General features: G+C 39.8%; 1 protein-coding gene across 25 annotated transcripts in view; it reads left to right on the forward strand.

Annotated features, from left to right (window-relative positions):
- The window catches only part of PROM1 (prominin 1), a 59,178-nt gene that overhangs the window by 20,255 nt on the left and 19,900 nt on the right, over positions 1 to 19,023 (forward strand). For 11 of the 25 annotated variants that reach the window (XR_003074738.3, XM_040699032.2, XM_015285739.4 and 8 more), the window contains 10 exons: positions 345 to 403; positions 3,432 to 3,458; positions 4,921 to 5,126; positions 10,827 to 10,947; positions 13,079 to 13,142; positions 15,252 to 15,341; positions 16,498 to 16,715; positions 17,128 to 17,202; positions 18,016 to 18,079; positions 18,726 to 18,734. Coding sequence is in view for 24 of the 25 variants with exons in the window: in XM_040699032.2 (XP_040554966.1) it covers positions 345 to 403; positions 3,432 to 3,458; positions 4,921 to 5,126; positions 10,827 to 10,947; positions 13,079 to 13,142; positions 15,252 to 15,341; positions 16,498 to 16,715; positions 17,128 to 17,202; positions 18,016 to 18,079; positions 18,726 to 18,734 (933 nt within the window). In the remaining variant the exon portion in view is untranslated. The remainder of the gene's footprint in view (positions 1 to 344; positions 404 to 3,431; positions 3,459 to 4,920; positions 5,127 to 10,826; positions 10,948 to 13,078; positions 13,143 to 15,251; positions 15,342 to 16,497; positions 16,716 to 17,127; positions 17,203 to 18,015; positions 18,080 to 18,725; positions 18,735 to 19,023) is intronic. The other 14 variants (XM_015285741.4, XM_004936154.5, XM_040699031.2 and 11 more) reach the window with 5 other exon arrangements.

Raw genomic sequence — 19,023 nt, forward strand, 5'->3', positions numbered from 1 at the left:
GCTGACACCCAGAACTTTGTCCAAGTAATTGATAAGTTTGTGCTTAACTTTTAATAATGTTGCTAAGCTACAGAAAGGTGACCTCAGAAAAACCTTCACTGCATTTCGGTAGGATTTAATTGATGTATACCCTGGTTGTCTTCCTGTGATCTCATAAAATACACAGTCAATTAAAAATGTTGGTACTAGACAAGTTTACAGAAAGACTTATGTGCTTGCTGATCCTGTAGATGTCTATTCTTAATTGCATATTGCCTGCCTAAGAGTAGAATTCATACCATCCTTTCTTCCATTTTTATAATGTATGTTGTTTAAAACTCTGCAATATTCTTGCTTATTTTCAGATCTCATCAGAAAACTAGCACAGCAGAAGTTTGGAAATACACAGGGCGATTATCAGAAGGTAAATTGTCTGTGTGTATCTGCATAAAATAATGAAAACAGTGACTTTGAAATTCAGTTTTATTTCTAAAACAGTAGTATTTTAAAGCTATAACAAAAAGTTATGGGAATGAAATTTCAGGGTAACAGGATTGATGGTTTCTTATAAAATTGGAGACTGAAATGTGTCAAAAATGTCACAAAGGAAATTTCGTATGCCTGTGTAAAAAACACATAGTTAAGGCTCCATTATAAATTCCAGCTGTAATGTGATTGCAGTCCTTATTATGCAGAAGTTGAAGCCCCTTTGTATCGAAACATACTGCTTTTATTTAAAAATGCTTTGTAGGAAGAACCATTACTGCTCAGTTCTCATGTTAGTTTCAGCTGTTTTCCTCAAAAAGCTCATTTTATATTCTGCTTCTGGTGCCTTGGTCAAACTAAGTTTCCATAGTCTACTGATAAAGTATTTCTAGAGAGTGCTAACCACATTAAGTGTACTCTCCGTTCTCTCTTTAGGTTTGTGATTTTTCTGTGACAGTTGAAATGCTTAGGAAGTCTGTTAGCAAGAGGAAGTAGAATGGAGCTTGGGTCTGATTTCAGGCTGTTCTTGAGGACAGAGCCCCATCTTTGAGGCAGTGTCACTGCTTGGGCCTTCCTTGTGCAGTGGGAGTCATAACCGGGTCCACACAACGAACAGGTGGCTTCATGTGAGCTCAGTATGGTGTTCTGACAGGTAGTTGAGCATGGAGCTTCGCATACAGGCATTCATCTATTGCCTTGACTGAGGACGAGCTGAATGACCTTGGGATTTGCAGTGGGAAGACGTTGTGTTTCTATGCCTTTCTGACAGCACGCTTATCAATCCAGGGGTTTGATACACTCTGCATGACACTCAAGTGCTTGGAAATTGTCCTCCTGCTGCATCAAGCAGCACTTGACAATCCTACGGGCTTGTCTAGTGGGGCTTTGCCATAGCAGTGCAACACCTGTCTGTAGTGCAGGCACTCCTAGAGAGCAGTGAAGTGGGCTTTGTTGGCTGGGTCCTTGGATAAAGTGTTAGAACATAGGTGGTATACATGAGCTTGAGTGTAGTGATTAGTGACTACTATGTAAGTCATGAGAAATTTGAGACTAATAGCTGTAATATGTAGTTAAAGTATTTGATAAAATACTGTGTGATTACAGGATGGCAGATACAATATCAGGTGTGCTTAAGAAGATGTAGGCTATCTATAGGACCTAATTCTGACCAGAATATAATCCAAACCTTGAAACAATTTTGAGAATATATCAGGGCAAGTGGAGGGACTGGCAGATGCCAGAAGTATCAGAGAGATGTATCCATGAAGAGGTAAGTGTGGCTGTGAATGTGCCTCTGGAGGAGCTCCCAGCAGGGGCAGGGAAATGGGAATGTCCCTGAAGGGCGCAAGTAGGAGACTGGAGACATTGCCTTGGGTTTGGTTACTCAGTTAGAAGGCATGAACTTGAACTATGATGGGCTCAGGGGGTGTTTGTTAGGATGGTCTGGGAAAGACATGGGTTTCCAGAGGACAGTGGAAGTCTTTGTTTAGCTTAGGAAAAGAATTGGCAAGGGGTATGATTATTCCTTATAAATACATAGGATTTTTCCTTATAAATACAGGAAGAAAAGACTCCTATTTGGGAAAAGGTGATGTTATCACAGAAGCAGGGGTGGAATTGGGCCATGTGTGAACCCACATTAGAGGAAGGCTCACAAGTTCACCAGGGAATTGAAAGAAATAGGAAATCTAACTGCTTCTGACATTTACCTTGTTAGATTCCTGCTGCCATTCCTTCATCTCTCTCTCCTTTTTTTTTAAAGCTATTTGTGGAATGTGTTAGTGACTCAAGAGGCCTTCCCCAGTTCTGCACTGTGTGTCCCTGTGATCCCAGCTGGACTCTTGCATAGATGCCTCACCATCCCCTGGCAGGAACCCTGAGCTGCCAGGATAACCTGACAGCTGAGCACAGTTGCTGTGTGCTCACAGGGACTCCGCTCACTGCTGCTGCTGTGACAGCCTTAGTTCTGCTGGGAGATGGCTTGCTAAAACCATTCAAAATCATACATGGTACCATATTTTTAAGGGAGGTTAATGGTACCAAATATGACTGCGACTCTTCTAAGCATATTGTACAGTAGAAGTTCCACAAAGTTATGTGTAATACTGAAAAAGAAATTTGACTACAACTTGGAAACATTGATTCACACAACAGATTTCAGGTTAAGGGTCTGCTGTTCTACCTACGTAGCTTTCTCTTCTGCAGACAAGAAAAGGAAAAGCCTTATCAGGTGTGGATTTGTCATATGGAGATTAATAGGATAATACATTAAATTCTGTTTTCATTGTGAAAACAAAGGGGAAATTAGGTTCTTCAGAAATTCCTGTCACTGAATATTTCACTTCCAGTGTTTTCTTGAAATACAGATGAAAAGTGAATTAAGAACCTGTTAGATACACTTCCCCATTCCTTCTTGAATGCCTTCTTTTTTACTTTTGCATCATTTATAATCTCTCCATAATTAGTTGAATATGAATTTTCTGTGTAATCTGTTACATTCCCAAAGCTGCTACTGAAAAGGCTGCACTTAACGCCAAAATAAAATTAGCATTGAAAAGTAAATGTCTGTCAGGAATATTACAGGTCAGTTACAACTGGTGGGATTTCTGAAGGAATCACTAAACCACAAAGAAACACAATCTCTGGCCTTGAGATTGTTGGGAATTAAAGGAAACAGATGTTTGCTACACTGATCTGTGCTGCTCTAAGATGGAAAGGTTTGTTGGACGGATCTTAGGTTCCATTTGCTTACAAAGGAAACCAGACATTACCTGCTGTGTATTTTATTGTATGTAATTCCCTGTAATTACATAGTTGTGCTTCTATGCATTATTTTACTTCAGTGGCTTTTTGTTACTGTTTCTGTGTTGTTAATTGTTTTGATTGTGGTTAATTATTCATTACTCGGTTTGTTTTTGTGCATGCTGCCTGTTACACACACTCTCCATTTGTTATGACTTCCACAGCCCGAAAATGTTGTCCTGACACTCCAGGTAATGTCTTATCTGGTAGCTGTACAGCTTTGACAAGAAACTAACTGTGTTGATCTGCACTGCTCCTATTAAAACATCCATAACTATTTCTTACGGTTTTTTCTTAAGTAGTATTTTCCCTCTAACCCATTTTAAATTGTACCTCGTAGAATAGTTTCTGAAATGTTCAGCTCACTGAAAAAGAAAACAGGAATGTTTTTCTGGGTTCCTGTGTAATTCTTTCAGAAAAACACCCATATTCTTCTCCCAAGTATTAAGGCTGTGTTCTTCAGAAGGGAGAGCAGCTTTAAACCAGCGGTTAGTAGTAATGACAATTAAAGGAAAGAAAACAACACAAAAACTAGATTTCATCCTAGAATTGGTAATTAGGTCAGAAATTTGCAACTCTGCTAATGGTGGTGGTTGCTGTATTTGGATCAGTTGGTAATTAGGGACTGTGAGGAGGGGCATCAGTGAAGCTGGAACTGGAGCATGATAGATAGCTTGTGTGAACTTGTAACTTATTTTGCAGGATAATACGCAGCCCCAGTTTCATCCTTTTCCTGCCAAGCTGACCTTGTGCTGGCAGATCTGTAAAACAGAGGAGGATTCAAAGTACGAGCGTGATAGTCATTTCTCCCCAAATTGTAGAGAATCTGGGAAGAGAGATTTATTAGGCAGGAGGGACAGCTGGGGGTGCCACTCCATGCTGCCCAGCTGTCAGACATTTACCTGGCCTGGTTTGAGCCGTGCTGCCCTGTGTTTGCAGCAGCTGTCCCTGGGAGGCTGCAGCACCTCGCCGGCACTGTGCCCCAAGCCCGTGGGGTATTGCATTGCAGGCTTTCCTTCCTTTCTTCCAGGTTTGGAAAGCATGCTGTTTTGCTGTTTGGCACCAGAATAACTGTCTTTACCTGAGAGAACCTAAAATCCACACTGTTAGATTTTTCAGTCCCTAAGCAGTTTTTTCATCTGGAGTGTGCAGAAAACTCTGCTATTGCAATCCATCATCCAGGAAGGACATCCCTTGGCTGGTCCCATGAATCTTTCCATACCTGATTAACAACGTACCCTCCCAGCCCAGTGCAGTGTTGATCCAGGCAGCCTCGCTGACATTTATGGAGGCCTTTTGGAAACAGATGTGGGCAACATTAGATTTGTGGTCCAGGAAATCTAACATGTTCATTTTTAATCCCCTTCATTTGCATCACTTTGCATTCATTTCATGTGCACATATTTCTTGCCTAGAATGCATTCCTGTAGCTTACTTCCTAGCGCTCTCATTAAATAACTGTTAGCTGTTGGTGTCTACAATTTTACATATCTTTTTGTTGCAAAAGTTGATTATTGACAAAAACACTGGGCCCGTAACCTCAGAGACGTAGTAGATGGTTTAGTCTTTAGTTTAATTGTTATTAATTTGCTCTGTATGATTGCAGTGACTGTGTGATACCTGCTATTACCACTATTTTTGTCTGAATTGCAGGCCATCTACTATGAGATCGGTTTTATAGTCTCCGCAGCCTTGGGATTGCTATTTATTTTGTTACTGCCTCTTGTGGGACTTTGCTTCTGTATGTGTCGTTGCTGTGACAACTGTGGTGGGGAAATGCATCAAAGACAGAAGAAAAATGCTGACTGTCAGAGGAGCTGTTTTGCAACATTTCTTTTTGTTGCTTCTTTAATAATAAGGCAAGTGTAATAGAACAACGCGAAGCTTGGTATAGCACTAATTTTGCAGTGCCGTGTGACATATAATGTTACTGTATTAGCCTACGGGTGCAGAAATGATTTTATTATGCTAAATAATATTAGTACTTATTAAAGAAAATGCGACTGCATTATAAAAGTGCTGCTGCCTTCATTATCCCCGGGTCATTATGTGTCCGCTTGAGAGGAATGCAGATACAGAACATAAAGAATAAGCCTGAAATGTGGGTTCTGCCAGTCTCAAATTGGCAATTGCAGAATGTTGTGTTAAACTCTTGAATAAATGATACTGTGTGCTATGTTCAGTCCATCCCATAGACAACCTGAGGTACAACGTACTGTTTCGTTCTTGGCAGTGGTGAGAAAAGCAATTGTGTGACCTCCTACGGTATTTGTCTAATAGATTTTCTTATAAGTAAGTTCAAATTAATGGGTTTTCTTCTGGGCACTGATTGAATTGTTTAAGCCATGCATGTACTCACTGTAAATGCTTGAGTTTAGTTACATTTTGATGCTGTTTGCATGAGGAGCATTCGCAACCTCTTGCTCTGTGCTGGGCGTGTAGTGGGTGATGAGGGACTGCAGCCCAGGCTTTTATTTTCCCTGCAGATGCTTTCAAAATACATTGTTTGCTTTCAGTTTGTTTTTTTTTTTTTAGTTTTTTTCTTTAATTTTCCTTCAACTTCTTCATTTTTTCACCTGCCTGATTTTCTTATTTTCTTATATTCCAAAAAACCCATCACGTCTTTTCATCTGTGCTATGTCAGTGTTCAATCCGGTGGGACTTACCTTGTCACTTCACTGTAACCTTGATTTCTTTTCCCTTTTTACTGCTGTCTGTCATGCTGAATTAAGGCCTTCCTTATGCTTAACTGCAGCACTTGGTGATACCCCATATTAGATCATGTTCTTTTCTGCCAGATGTCACTGACAGACATCACACTTAAGTAACCTGAATTCCAGAAGGCCAAAAAGTACAGCAGGTGATGCATCCCTGCCACAGTTACAGGACAAAAGTTCTTCCAAGTACAGCAGTGCTTAAAGAAAATATGTTATGAAGTTACCCTTCAGCATGCTGGAGCTGCGGGGAGCTGACAGAGCTTGCCAGCACCTTTACATCATGTCTCAGGACGCTGTGTTCGAGTTGTAGTGCCTGAGGGGATGTTGCCTGTCAGCAGAGCATGCATTAAGAGATCCTTCCCCTGTCAGTCTCTGGCTGGTGTGTTTGCTGCCAGCTGTTGCTGTGGTTTTAAGCAAACCCCGGGTCATGAATGGGAGATCAGTGAGCCATACTAATACATTTTTCCAGGGCATGGGAGGCTGCCTCTTCAACTCATCTTTTGTATCAGGCATTGGGAATGTCAGGTGCATACCCCTGAGCTCTCTCTGCAGGCTGCCATGGGCAGAGATGATCCCATAGGACTTGCAGCTAAGTCTCTAATGCTGCAAGTGCTGCACAAGGCAAAGAGGGGCTTTGTACAGCTCGTATTGCTGATCTCAGCCCAGCTGAGGCAGGTCTGGCTCTTGAATTTCCAGTACACAGCTACACAGAGCAGGAGCCTGCTGCCCTTCCCAGGTCTTCTTTAAGAAGGGAAGAGAGGATGCTATGCCTGGATCTATTTAAATCCCTGGCAGCTTGCTTACTACTGTGCTGAAATACAAAGGAGAGTTATGCTGGTAGCCATCTCTCCTCCCCACTTACCTCACATAGAGAGCCTGAGATGTACCTGTTTCTCCACCTCATATACTGTTCTCAGCCTAAGTCTCCTTGTGGGTGCATTTCTACTCTTCTCCCCAGTTACCTTGCAGTTTCAGCTCAGTTGGAAGATTTACCTGTAGTTGTTTTTCCCAAATCCATACTTCTCTAAGATTGGACCCCAGCTTTGTACATAAGCCATGTCAGTAACACGAAAGAGTTCCATCCTGAGCAAGTAAAATGCTTCTGGCTAATTGCAGACACAGGCAAAAGAGCAGGAACTTGAATGACCCCACTGCTGCTGGGCAACATCAGGACAGATCCAAACTGTCTTTCCTTGGCTGGGAAAGGAAGCGCAAATGCACGATGGAAGAGTATTAGCAGAGGAAAGATGCTGAGCACAGAGCTTGCAATAGGCAGTACATATAGGCAACAGCTCTTGAAAACTCTGGTAATGTGGGTGGCTTTTCTATGTGTCAGGATGTGTATTCACACCAACCTGTGTAACTATTAGTGCAGCTTTTAGGAAATTTCAGTTAGCAGATTTTATTTTCTTACCTTTCCACTGATGGTGCTGTGGGTATCAGGGTGAGGGCTTAAGTTTACTGAGAGTTGTGTAAGAAGGGAAAAAGATTACAGCTTTTTTTTTCCTAAATAAATCAGACAAAAAGCTGTTCTACAGAGATGTGCTCTCTGCAGGCAGAGTATGCTTGATACAGTGGGGTTTCCTCAAGGAGAAGTATGAGGAAGCAAGTAGGAGTTGTGATTATGTACTCAGTTGTTTATTTTAAAGTGCATAGGCCTTACATTCCCCAGAAGATGCATTTTGTGTTTGAAATACTTCTCTTGGTAGAGCGAGTCTGAAGTGCGTGATGGTTTTTGTAATTTCATTTTCCTGTATTGATATTGCCATACAAAGTCGGGACATTTTCATTTATTTTTAGTGAAAATGTACATCCCACGCCAGACTTAACACCAGTCATAGGAACTGGTTTGGCTGATAGGACAGACAAGCATGTGGTTGGTTTTCTGTCCTTCAGAGAGATGGTGGTGTTGAGTTCTCTCCTGAAGTTATACATATGAAGCTGTGGTTGTTATGTACGATGTGCTAGGCAAAGCTAATTCTGATGGGATGGAATCACTATTGGCATTTTGACAAATCCCTCCTTGAGGCTTCGTAGAAAGCATTTGAGCTGTGTGGAATTGATAACATGCATTGTTCAGAACCTGGGAATCAACCTTAATCAGATGGTTTGGTGAGCAGGTTAGTACAGAAAGCTCCAATGCGCTACTTATTGTGTCTGCTATTTGGTGGTGAGGAAGGCGTCATTTACCAATATGTAAATCAGTTCTGTTTCTATTCTGTGAGTTGAATGTTTTTAGCAAGCACAGCTAAAGGAAGGGCTTAAGGACCCCCTTGTAACTGCAGTAGTGGCTCTGTAGCAGTCCAGTAGTCCAGTACTCTGGAGTAGTATCTCTGTGACACCTGACTAGGAGCTGCGCATGGAGGATCCATCTCCTGAGGAGCCTGTTTAAACAGTTCTCAGATGTCCTTTTTCTTCCTCCTTTATGTTTTTCCCCTTGTAGCTGCTTACTGAATGTGGACTCGAGGTTCAGTTATGTAATAAATAGATATTTTTTTTTTCCCTCTCTCGTGCTGTGTATTTGTTTAGTTGCATTCAGAACGGAGCTGCGGTTGTTCCGGATGCATCAGCTGTATAAAGTATCTCCCCCTGTCCTGTGTCCTCCCACCTCTTCCATTTGGGAGACTGAAGAGAAAAATGATCATGCTCAAATCTCACAAAGTACTGTTTTGTTAGCTTGAAATTGACCTTTCTAGTCTGTGAGCATAACTCTGAAAAGGCATAAAAACGCTGGCAGCCCAAAGAACAAAGATGGCATTATAAACTGAGTCCACAGAGTGACACACAAATGTTTGCTTTTCCTGATAGCTTCAGATAGTTTGCCTTCAGATTTCAGGAGGAAGAAAAATATTTGACTACCTTAATAGAAAAATGTTTTCAAAACTGTTAGCATTACTGTAGAAGGAAGATAAATTATGTGTTGTATGTGTAAATGTAAATCATTTACAAAATGCAAACCACTGGAGGTTGCTCAGGTTCTTGGCATTTTGTGCATCCTAAGTTCAGTGTTCTTTGGTAGTTGCTGATGTTAGTGGCTGCACAAGGGCTTGGCCATGTTGGAAATATAGCTGCCCCTTGCTGTTAGTTAAGTAGTAAGGTGAATGTTGGTGGCTCCTTGTTTCTGACTTGTTTTGGAAGGTAGCTGGTAGTCAGCATTAAAGGCAGGACTGAAATTCTGGTACAGGAGGAAGCCATCTCTAACTTTGTCATGCTCTGAAACCGAACTTTTCCTACTGAGTGTTTGTCAGCAGCAAAAGGTCTTGTGCTTGAGAGCAGGACAGCAAACCTTCACCATGTTTGGGAAAGCTAAAATAGGAAGAGCGAAATAAAGGCGAAGATTTGTTTGGGATCACTGATAAAAAGAGGAGATGAGCCTCATCAGAGTGTTTGCTCCTGTCTTGCTGAGATGCATGTATCACGTTACTCAAGGCGCTCACCATCCACCATCTGATTTCTCATTTGAGTGCCTATATTATGGCTTACTTTGAGCTTAAATTCTCTGGAGCAAGAATTTTATTTACTGTAATTTGCCCAGTAGGGAGATAGTATAAGTTTCCTTTAAGTCCTATTCTGCAATATTAGGTCTTCTTGATGCTAGCACGTGAAGTTCGTCAGTATGGGAGGAGTCCAGTGCCTTTCGTGATGGCGACTCCCTTCTGTTGTTTGGATGTCCATAATGTTTGTTTTCAGTATACTGCCTAATCACTAGTGCTGAGCTGTTACACTGCAGCACAACTGAGGGACTGAACTAATGCGCCATCCAGAAATGCCTATAATGCATCTGGCTGCAGGCTCCAAGCAGTGCTTCCCTTTGGGGATGCATCGTGCCTCTGATGGGGTGGTTCTGTGCTGTCTATTGGTTAAACCCTACAGAACTGAGCGGGTTTGTGTTCAGCCTGCTCTGGGTGCTCTCAACACTGCGTCCCCACCTGAGGCTGCTCTGCTTGTCTCCTGGTGCCTGTAACTGCAAAAGGTTGTTCCCAGTCGAAAGGTTAGCTGTTGTGAGTATGAGATGGGTTTAAAACAAACAAACAAACAAAAAATCATGCTTCTGTTAATTTTACATCTAAGCTAAACAAAAATATCTAAGCATTTTGTACACTATGAAAGATCTTGGAGGCTCTCATGGGATTTTTAATTGCCTTTTTATTTGATGTTTGTGCAAATCTACCATGTTTTGATCAGAATTTTGCAGCGGGGATGATCCAATAGGAAATAATTAGCGGCAGTGCTGATTGGAAGTCTTATTCTGCTTCCCACCTTTTGTTTTATTATCAGGAAATGTTCATATGTTTTTTAGAGCTAATGGGAACTATTTTTAAAGGATGTATATAATTATGTAAGTAAATAGAGCCATTATGAGCAAATGTTGCTGAGGTTTTCAAATGTAAACTATTCCTTTTCATAGTTATTTTATGAACGTTTGCTTGTGGCTATGTCAGCATTAATGGTACTGGTGAAAGAGTGTAACACTGATAAGCTGCATGCAATTTACGTGTTTGCTTATGCTGTCAGTGCAGATGGGTAAGTGTCTGTAAATGTATTAACTTCTGAAGTCTGTGGGTTAACACTGCTTTCTCGTTTCTGTATTTGAATTAGTAGCACCAAATCTGCCCTGACAGCTAATTCCTCTACTCTGTCAAGTGGTGGATATGAGATATCATAATAAGAAAGACAAAGCATAAACTTAGGGAGACCTTTATTTTCATAACGTTAGAGTTTTTTTACTATTATTATTATTTTTTATTATTTTTTATTTTTGCTGTATCTTTCATTCTGGTTTAAAATGTTAGGGCAGGCATTCAGTGTAATAAATACTTTATCATCTGTATTTTTTTGTAGCGTTGGAGTGCTTTGTGCATATGCTGCCAACCAACACTTAACTAGCCAAGTCCGAGGAGCAAAGAAACTGGTCAACAGTAATTTTAAGGATCTGAAAGTTTTCCTTAACGACACTCCAGCGGTAAAGAATTTTTTCTTTATAGGAAACGAAGGTGGGAGGGGAGAAGTATAAGGAAGAAGTATTGCAGAAAATAATCATTTCTTTCTGTTTGGTATAAATGACAACCAACAGTGTGGTGTTAATTCTTTGAGTGTCACTCATAAAGTAGAGTAGATGAGATGTGGTTAGAAGCTTTCACATGACCATAAAAGTTTGAGAACAAACATTATTTGAGCAGCTGTTGAACTATATTGCATCTGGGGAGCACTGTTAAATTTTTTGATATTGGGAGTTGATCTGTATACAGTTATTAATTTGGGCAGGGTGTTGTGACAGCCTGGAGATGCAGGCGTATGTCAGGAAGTGGAGGTTGCATCAAGAAACTCTTGAGACAGGGTGCCTTTTGTGGGCCTGGAGCTGCCTTGGGGCGCAGAGAGCCTTGCACTGAGAGATAAAACCAATGGTCTCAGAACCCACTAGATTCCTCTTCACTGAATGATTATAGTCATAGGCATATGACAGGAAATACCAGAGTAGAAAATCTTGTTACATGGAAGAAACTATCCTAATAGAGTAAAAAAAAAATAGACACTAGCTAAAAAGTTGGGAAGAACACTAGGACTGTGGAATTGAAAAGTGTCAGGACGTGAACATTCGTGCCAGGAGTTTCTCAAAGCTTCAGTTATGTAGTAGGTTTTTAGTTTGTATGCAGAATTATTCGTTTTTCTTTCTTAGACTTGATAGCACTTGATTATGCAATCACTAGATGCATCTTACTAGTCATTTTTGACAGATGAGGTACATTGATATCATGTACAGACACACGCATGTAAGAATTTCTTGAAGATAAGGACTTCCATTTCTTTAAAGTCATGGAATCCAATTCATTGCCTGTAAGCTCTGAAATCCTAACCGATGTCCTTGCCTCGTGAGTATGAGGTGTATAACATGTGGGAGGATTGAAAATAGTCACATGTAAAGAGTTCTTGTCATAGCAGATTAGCAGACTACGTGAATGCTGATCTAACATTATTAGTTATAAGAATCGCATTTTGTCTGTGACATCGCTGGAAACAGTGCTTATAGACTTATAGACTTGCAAAATGTTAGTCCTCAGGTTTGTCTAGGAAAACCAACCAACCTACACAAAAAAAGCCAGCATCTTTCTTGGAAGGAAAAGCCCTTTTTATTCTTTTCTCCTTTTATTAAAAAAAAAAGAAGTCTGTCTCATGCTCTGTGCTTTAATTACATCCAGTGCTGTATGATGTATGGGTTGTTTTGTGGGTGTTTTTTAGTCTCTTTTTTTCTTCACTTCACTGAAAACGTGAGGCTGCAAGCCAAATACACTTCTGTGCACATCTGAGTCACTTCTGTTTAAAATTGGAAGCCTGTTTACTGTGCATATTAACTTTTGCATGATTCGGTTAGGATTCACACTGCACTACTTTAAACATGCAGAGATCAATCAAAGTTATTTCATACCTGTAGTAAGATTTCCTCCTGGGATAGTTATTTAATAGCCTTTTATACAGAACCAGGAACTGGTGATAACTAAGTTGATGTCTTATATTGGAACCCAAGTTGTGCCTGGACCAGATCTGTTTGTCAGTGAAAACCATTTGCATTAAGGCAGAATGACCAGCTTCTTTTGTAAGGGAAACTCTGAGAGGCTGTCCCCATAAAAGCCACTCTGGACTGTGAATTGCTTCAGAACCACTATCCCATAAATTTGCTTCACAATTCTTATTTCAAGAGAGATCATCTTTGTTACTAGAAAATCAAATCAAAGGGATGAAGACATGCACAAGTGTACTGCGCCTGGCTGACTTGAAGCCTTCGTGTTGCACAGTTCCTGCTACTTAACATTTTTAAGTAGAGTCTTTTTCCCCAGAGATCTTCCAGTAATGTACATTTCCCAATAAAACACCTCTTTTTATGTGCAGTTGTGCCAAGCAGGGTTTTAAAATATTTAGTTAACTGAAAACAGTAGAATTCTGGAATTTGGGGGAAGTGAGGGGGTACTGCACAAATATTTGGATTGTTTCAAAGTGTGACAATTTCTGACTCATTATTTGAAAGTATTACTTTTTTTTTTTTTTCTCCAATTACTTTAATAGTTTTTCCTATCATCTTTTTTTTTTTTTTTTTCCAGCAAATTGACTACTTGGTGAGCCAGTACAACACAACCAAGGATAAAGCGCTCTCTGACCTAAATAGTAAGTACTTTGATTTAGAGGGGGTTAGTGATGTGTTGTTTATTTAAAGCTTTCAATAGGATAATGTAAACAGCTCATGATGCAAAGTGAAATTTGAATTAAGTTTATATGGTTTGCAAACATAATTACTGTTCTTAGTGTTAAATGAGACTAAAATCTGAGATTCTTTCCCTATAAAATGTCTTGGAGCTGTTGTAATGCAGACTATTTTCTGAAATAAGTCTTTTGTTAAATCGCTTACTGAATAAATCAGGGTAGTATTTTTTCCCCCTTTTTTACAACTCAGTAACCACTAATACTTGGTTTTTTTGGAGTATTATTCCTGAGTTTTTGACTGTGGAGCCAAATGTGAAGAAGAGCTGTTAGCTGTTGCTGTGGTTACAGTAACTGATAGATCTCCACATCTGTTTATTTCTGTTGTTGTCTCTCTGTCCTCTACTCAGCTAGAAGTTGAGATGCACCTTTATCTTCTTTCCAAAGCTGCTTATTGTATTTGGCATTGCAGGATGAGCAGTTGAAGAACAAGAAATAACACTTGAAGTACAATTGCTTCACCTTCTCCTTCAGTACAGTCATGATAGGAGGCATCACCTTTGAAACCTCTCAATAAACAGAAGCAACCAAACCACTGAATTTTTTCAGAACTTAAGCATCGCTTCTCAAAAATGGTGACAATAGGAAAGAGCAATCATGTTCAGTATAGATTAGAATTCAGTATACATTATTAGCATGTACTCATAAGCATGTCAGCTTGTGTACAGGTCTGCATTTCAGACTGAAGTGCAGCGCAGAAATATCAAAACTGTGAAGAGGATTGCTGGGAGCAAAGATAGTAACTTTTGGTTCCTAGAGCCTATGCTTTGATATCAATTTAAAGTATGTTATAAGGACAGTTTTCAATGCAGCAAGCTTGACGTACCTTCAAGTCACTGTGTCTATTGAAGCTCACCACTAAAGCACACAGAAGGCAGTAGCCAAAGCAGTATTTGCACATATTCCGAATTATTTCCGTGCAAGAGTATGGAAAAAAAAACTGGGCATTGTATGAGTCTTTAAAAATAAGAACACTAGCAGAAAAAGAAAATAATATCTGCACTTCAAGTACTGGCTTTCAAACCAACAACTCAAATTAAATATTTATTTACTCTCAGTGCGAGTTTAATATGTTAGCTAATGGGAACCTAACTGGATCTGTGATAGGAGTGCTCATCAATAAATAAAGATAGCTTTTATTTTCTTGTATAGTACTGAGATACCAGAATTAAGTGTGTGACACCTGAGGACAAAAGGATTTCATTAAAAGGGAATCAATGGTATAATAAACCTCGAGAGAAATGTAGATGAATTTGGTTTGCCCACCCTAAGGAAATGCTGGAAGTCTTTTCTGCTTGATAAAAATTCTCATCCCAAGCTAGAAATGGCAGCCTTGACAGTAATGGATGTTTCTGTAGCATTCAGTATTCCAGTCTCATCAGGAGCAAAAGCTCCAAGAGCCGTTTACTGTAACCTGAATACAGAGGAGACCCAGCAACTACCTGAAGGATGCATTGCATTAAGATGCTTCACCAATCTCAACTCTGCATCTGTCTGTCTTCTGTGCACACCCGTTCTCGTTTTTGCTGAACTAAGCTGATTTCTGCTTGTGGGCGCTGAGGCAGGAGGGCTTGGAGGGAGGAGATAGATCTACATGAGCCTGAAGCCAGCACTGAATGCTGTGGGACAGACTGGCAGCCATGCATAACACGCTTAAGGGATTTTGGTGAGGATGGTTGTCAGGTCTGGGCTGTGGGTCACCTTGATGCATCAGGAATGGGAGAAAGGAAAAGAAACTGTATTTCCTTCTTTTTCTCGCACTATGGAACCATAGCTTGTAGTGAATGAGTATGCCACAAAATTCCTGTCAGATGTTAGACCTTGCTAAGACTACTTCTGAAGATAATCTGTTTCCATAAAAGGTAGTAATTGCCATAAAAAAAACTGTGTCAGACCTTAGAGAAATTGTAGTAATTTATGTATACTTTGTTCAATAAGAGATCAATGGCACCTATACTAAAAGGTAGTTAAAGCTGAACTGGGATGTGATGATTTTTTCATCTCTCCATGCTGCAGATGTTGGACCTTTGCTTGGTAGCAGAGTTCAAGAACAGCTGGGGAAAGAAGTACGTCCTGCACTTGATGCAGCTTTGACAATGGCAGGAGGTAAAGATCTGCGTGTTCTTAATAATAAGTGCCATTGTTGATGTCTAGTTTCAGCAGTCATTGAAGGCAAATGAAACCTGCAATCCCCACTTCAGGTGGTTGTCCCTTTCCAGTGATGATAAAGGAGACTAGGAAAGCTGTGCTCTCAGATCTGTCTGTAGGTCTTTGCAGGTTAGTCTTTGGCAGGTCTATGGTTGAGTGTCATCACTGTCAAACCTAGTATGAGAGTACCAACAACTGTCATTTCTTAATTTATCTTTGAGTTCAGCGTTGTTCGTGCTTTGTTCCATCTCCCTTAAAAGAAAATATTCCTTTATTCTTTTTTCTTTTGAAGGTTTTCTTTTTTCAGGAATCAGGTGCACATTATAGAGTAAAGTGAAAATCATCCTTAAACTTGAGTCACTTGGTGGGTTTTTTAACCCATGAATTCTCTTTTGAATTCTTTCTCGTTCATTCATCATCATTCTCCTTTTTTGCTTTATTTCTCTTATTTGTCTTGAAGTCAAAGTGGAAAGGGCTATCAAAGGTAAAAAAAAAAAAGAGAGAGAGACCCTTGTGTTGTGTGAAGTGTGCTGTATTTTTGTACAGTTGTGCATTTTTAGTTGTATCTGTGTGGTTTTTGTCTTAAAAGTACTGTTTGGTGTTCTTTTGTTTTGTGTGATTGGGACAAAATCTAAAGGCAGAGAAGTGTTAATGTGCATTAGTGCTTAGCTGACACAACTTGATCTCTTTTCCTTTCCTCATGCAGCCATGTAATTCTTGAGTTGGACTACAACTGACCTTAAAAATACTGTTTTGTGGATGTGGGCTTTCTTTTGATTTCTAATAACCAAGCATTGAAATTCTTTATTAAAACAACTGGGTTAGAAGAAAGAGGGAACGAGTAGGAAAGAGTAATCTGAGAAGTGGGTAGAATCTCAATAAAAGTAGGTTGAGCACATTCGTTTGTTTGTAGGAGAATGTAAGTGATCTGTTTTTATGAACAATAAACATGTATTCAGTGCTAGAGGGTTTTTCTGGGAGGGATGGGACAGTGATTTAAGTCAGTATTGTCAAGGAGCTCATAGTATTTACACGTGTGTTCACACTTTCCCTCTGTAATGGTACCTAGTTTCTAACACAAGGTTTTTTAAAAAATGGTGTTGCATTCTTGCAGCAATCAGAGAAACGAAGGAAGCACTGGAAAACGTGAGCGTCTCTGTAGAAGTTTTGCAGGAAGGCACCGAGAGGCTTCATGCAAATTTGACAGATGTTAAAATGCACCTGAGCAACACCCTCAATGATTCTGCATGCGCTGCAGCTCAGGCTGCCTCAACTTGCAATATCATCAGGAATTCATTAAACCAACTGAACATTAATGCCAATTTCAGTGGGGTAAGGGAATGTTTTCAGACTCACAGTGTGATTGCCTCAAATAAGCCTGCTAGTATCTCTGCAAGCTAATGGCTCGATGTGTGCTGGCACTTGTGAGATAAGTGACCTTCACTAAGTCTGTGTTTCTGGGTAATTACAGTCACTGTTCTCATTTTCTCTGTGGAAGAGAATAAAATGTGTGTCAAGCAGCTATATTAAAGCGCTGCTATGGGCAGGAAAAGAATCTGCCCTCCCAAAAATGCTGAAGTTAAGCTTTGTTTTTGTACATCAAAGGTTTCGGGGGGTATGCTACAAAGATTCTATTACAAACAGTCTTTCTAGTTTCTTTACGCTCACTCCTATCTTTGAAATACTGAGTAAAGTAGTAAGACTGCCACTTTGATGTGACTTAAGGATGCTTTTTGTTTCCTAGTTGCCGGGGGTGAGCTCACAGCTTGCGAAGGTCAATGATGTCCTTAAAATAGACCTTTCTAGTCTGGTTCAGAAGGTACGTTTCATGACAAGCTTGTAAACTCTTAATTAATGAACTGGGATACGTGAGTATCCGTTGTTTTCCCTTGGCTTTCCCAAGCAGAATTCTCTTGTTCCCAAGTATTTTTGCAAATCTGGCGTAGTTAGAGCAGTTTAAAAACCTAGCAGTCTGATAATGTTTGCTAGGAATAAAAGGACACTGTAGGGGACTGCAGGCTGTGTGCTGGAGACCTGCGCCCTTGCTTGCCTATGAAGGGATCAGTTTTGCAGGAAAAGGTTTCAAGCCTCCACTGCAGTCGCTTCTCCTTTCTGTCAGCGTGAGCTACTGAGCTTGGTCCCCCCAGCTTTAATCTTTCCTCTCCCCTTCTCACTGAAGAAAATGGATTACAGTGTTATCAGAGGTAGCTGAATTTCATTGTTTGTAACAAACGTTTCATGTTCAAAAGGCATAGGATTGCAGAGGGTAAGTGTCTTACTGGTATGCAGTTACTCTCTTTCCTTAGTGAGTCTTCCTGCACGTGTTAGTTTTGTAGGAGTGAGAACTGTCAAGCAGAAGTACTGTGAAGTTTGAGACGATTGTGACTGACGTGTGTGTATTTAAATGTAGATATTGTATAAGGAATATCCTGGCAAGTGAATGAAATGTGAAATGTATCTAACTGTATTTTGCTTTGACCTCTTCTAATGTGCAGTAATAAAGTATGCTTTTCTTGGTATTACCACATATATTTTATCATGTGTGGACTTTCAGTCCTTGTCACAGTGGAAAAACTGGCAAGTAACTTGGCCCTGAGAAGCTTATTCTAATTTTTCCAACTTTTATTCTTAGGGTTACGCAGCATTTAATGATACTCCAGACTTAGTAGTGAATCAAACTAAGAACATCTTATCAGGTGAGGACAATGGAAACTGCCTTTTCACTGTAACTATTTAATGTTAATGCTTTTGCATCACTTACTGGTGCATTCGTTTTCTTTTATTGATAACATATTTCCTGGGTTAAAGGGTATCAAAAATTAAGTCTAAATCTTCTTTTAAGATTTGGTGCCATGAAAAGCATAGAAAGTAAATACGTCTCAATGTAAGACCCAAAATAAAGTCTAAAAATAGACCATAAGCTATTTTATGGAAGAGTTCTGTTTGCTGGGCATTGTACTACTTAAGTAATGAGAAATAGTGAGATCCCAACTGCACGCTAATACTTACTTTTATTGGGTTGAAAGGCTAATTGGGCATGAGCAGTGGTGTATCTATGATGTATTTAGCTGTTTAGTTATTTAAACAAACAAAAAACTCCACAGCAACAAAACAGCTACCTGACCCTGCCTGCTGCTGTATTGAAACATAGCAGATGGCAAAGGGGAGCTAAGAAATGTACCTTAGTGTCTGTCTTATTGCTTTATTACTCTGGCTTTAAACTGTGATTTTTTGACAGTACGTGGACACTTGACACTGACTGAAATGTAGTATAATGTATGTATACTAATCTGTTTTAATTTTTATTCTTGCATTGTGGACCTGTTCTGCATAAATATACAGCTGTTCCTTGTAAGTTTTTCTTTCTTTTTTTTTTTTTTTTTGGCAAAATGAAACACAGTATGTGTACAATTGAAGTATACTGTGTGAACTTGCCTAAAATGAGCCCATTTTCTGAAAACGTGATGCTGTACTTTTCATTAGGAAACCTAACAGAGATTTGCTCATTTTCAATAACTGCCCATATCCATAAACACAGACCATCTTAATTTATCCATTATTATTTCTGCACTTTTTTGTTATTATAAAAACTGAGTTTCGTTAGCAAATCAAACAAAGCCAGTAGTTCTACTAGACAAAT

Source organism: Gallus gallus, chromosome 4 (assembly GCF_016699485.2).
Source record: "Gallus gallus isolate bGalGal1 chromosome 4, bGalGal1.mat.broiler.GRCg7b, whole genome shotgun sequence".
NCBI lineage: Eukaryota > Metazoa > Chordata > Aves > Galliformes > Phasianidae > Gallus > Gallus gallus.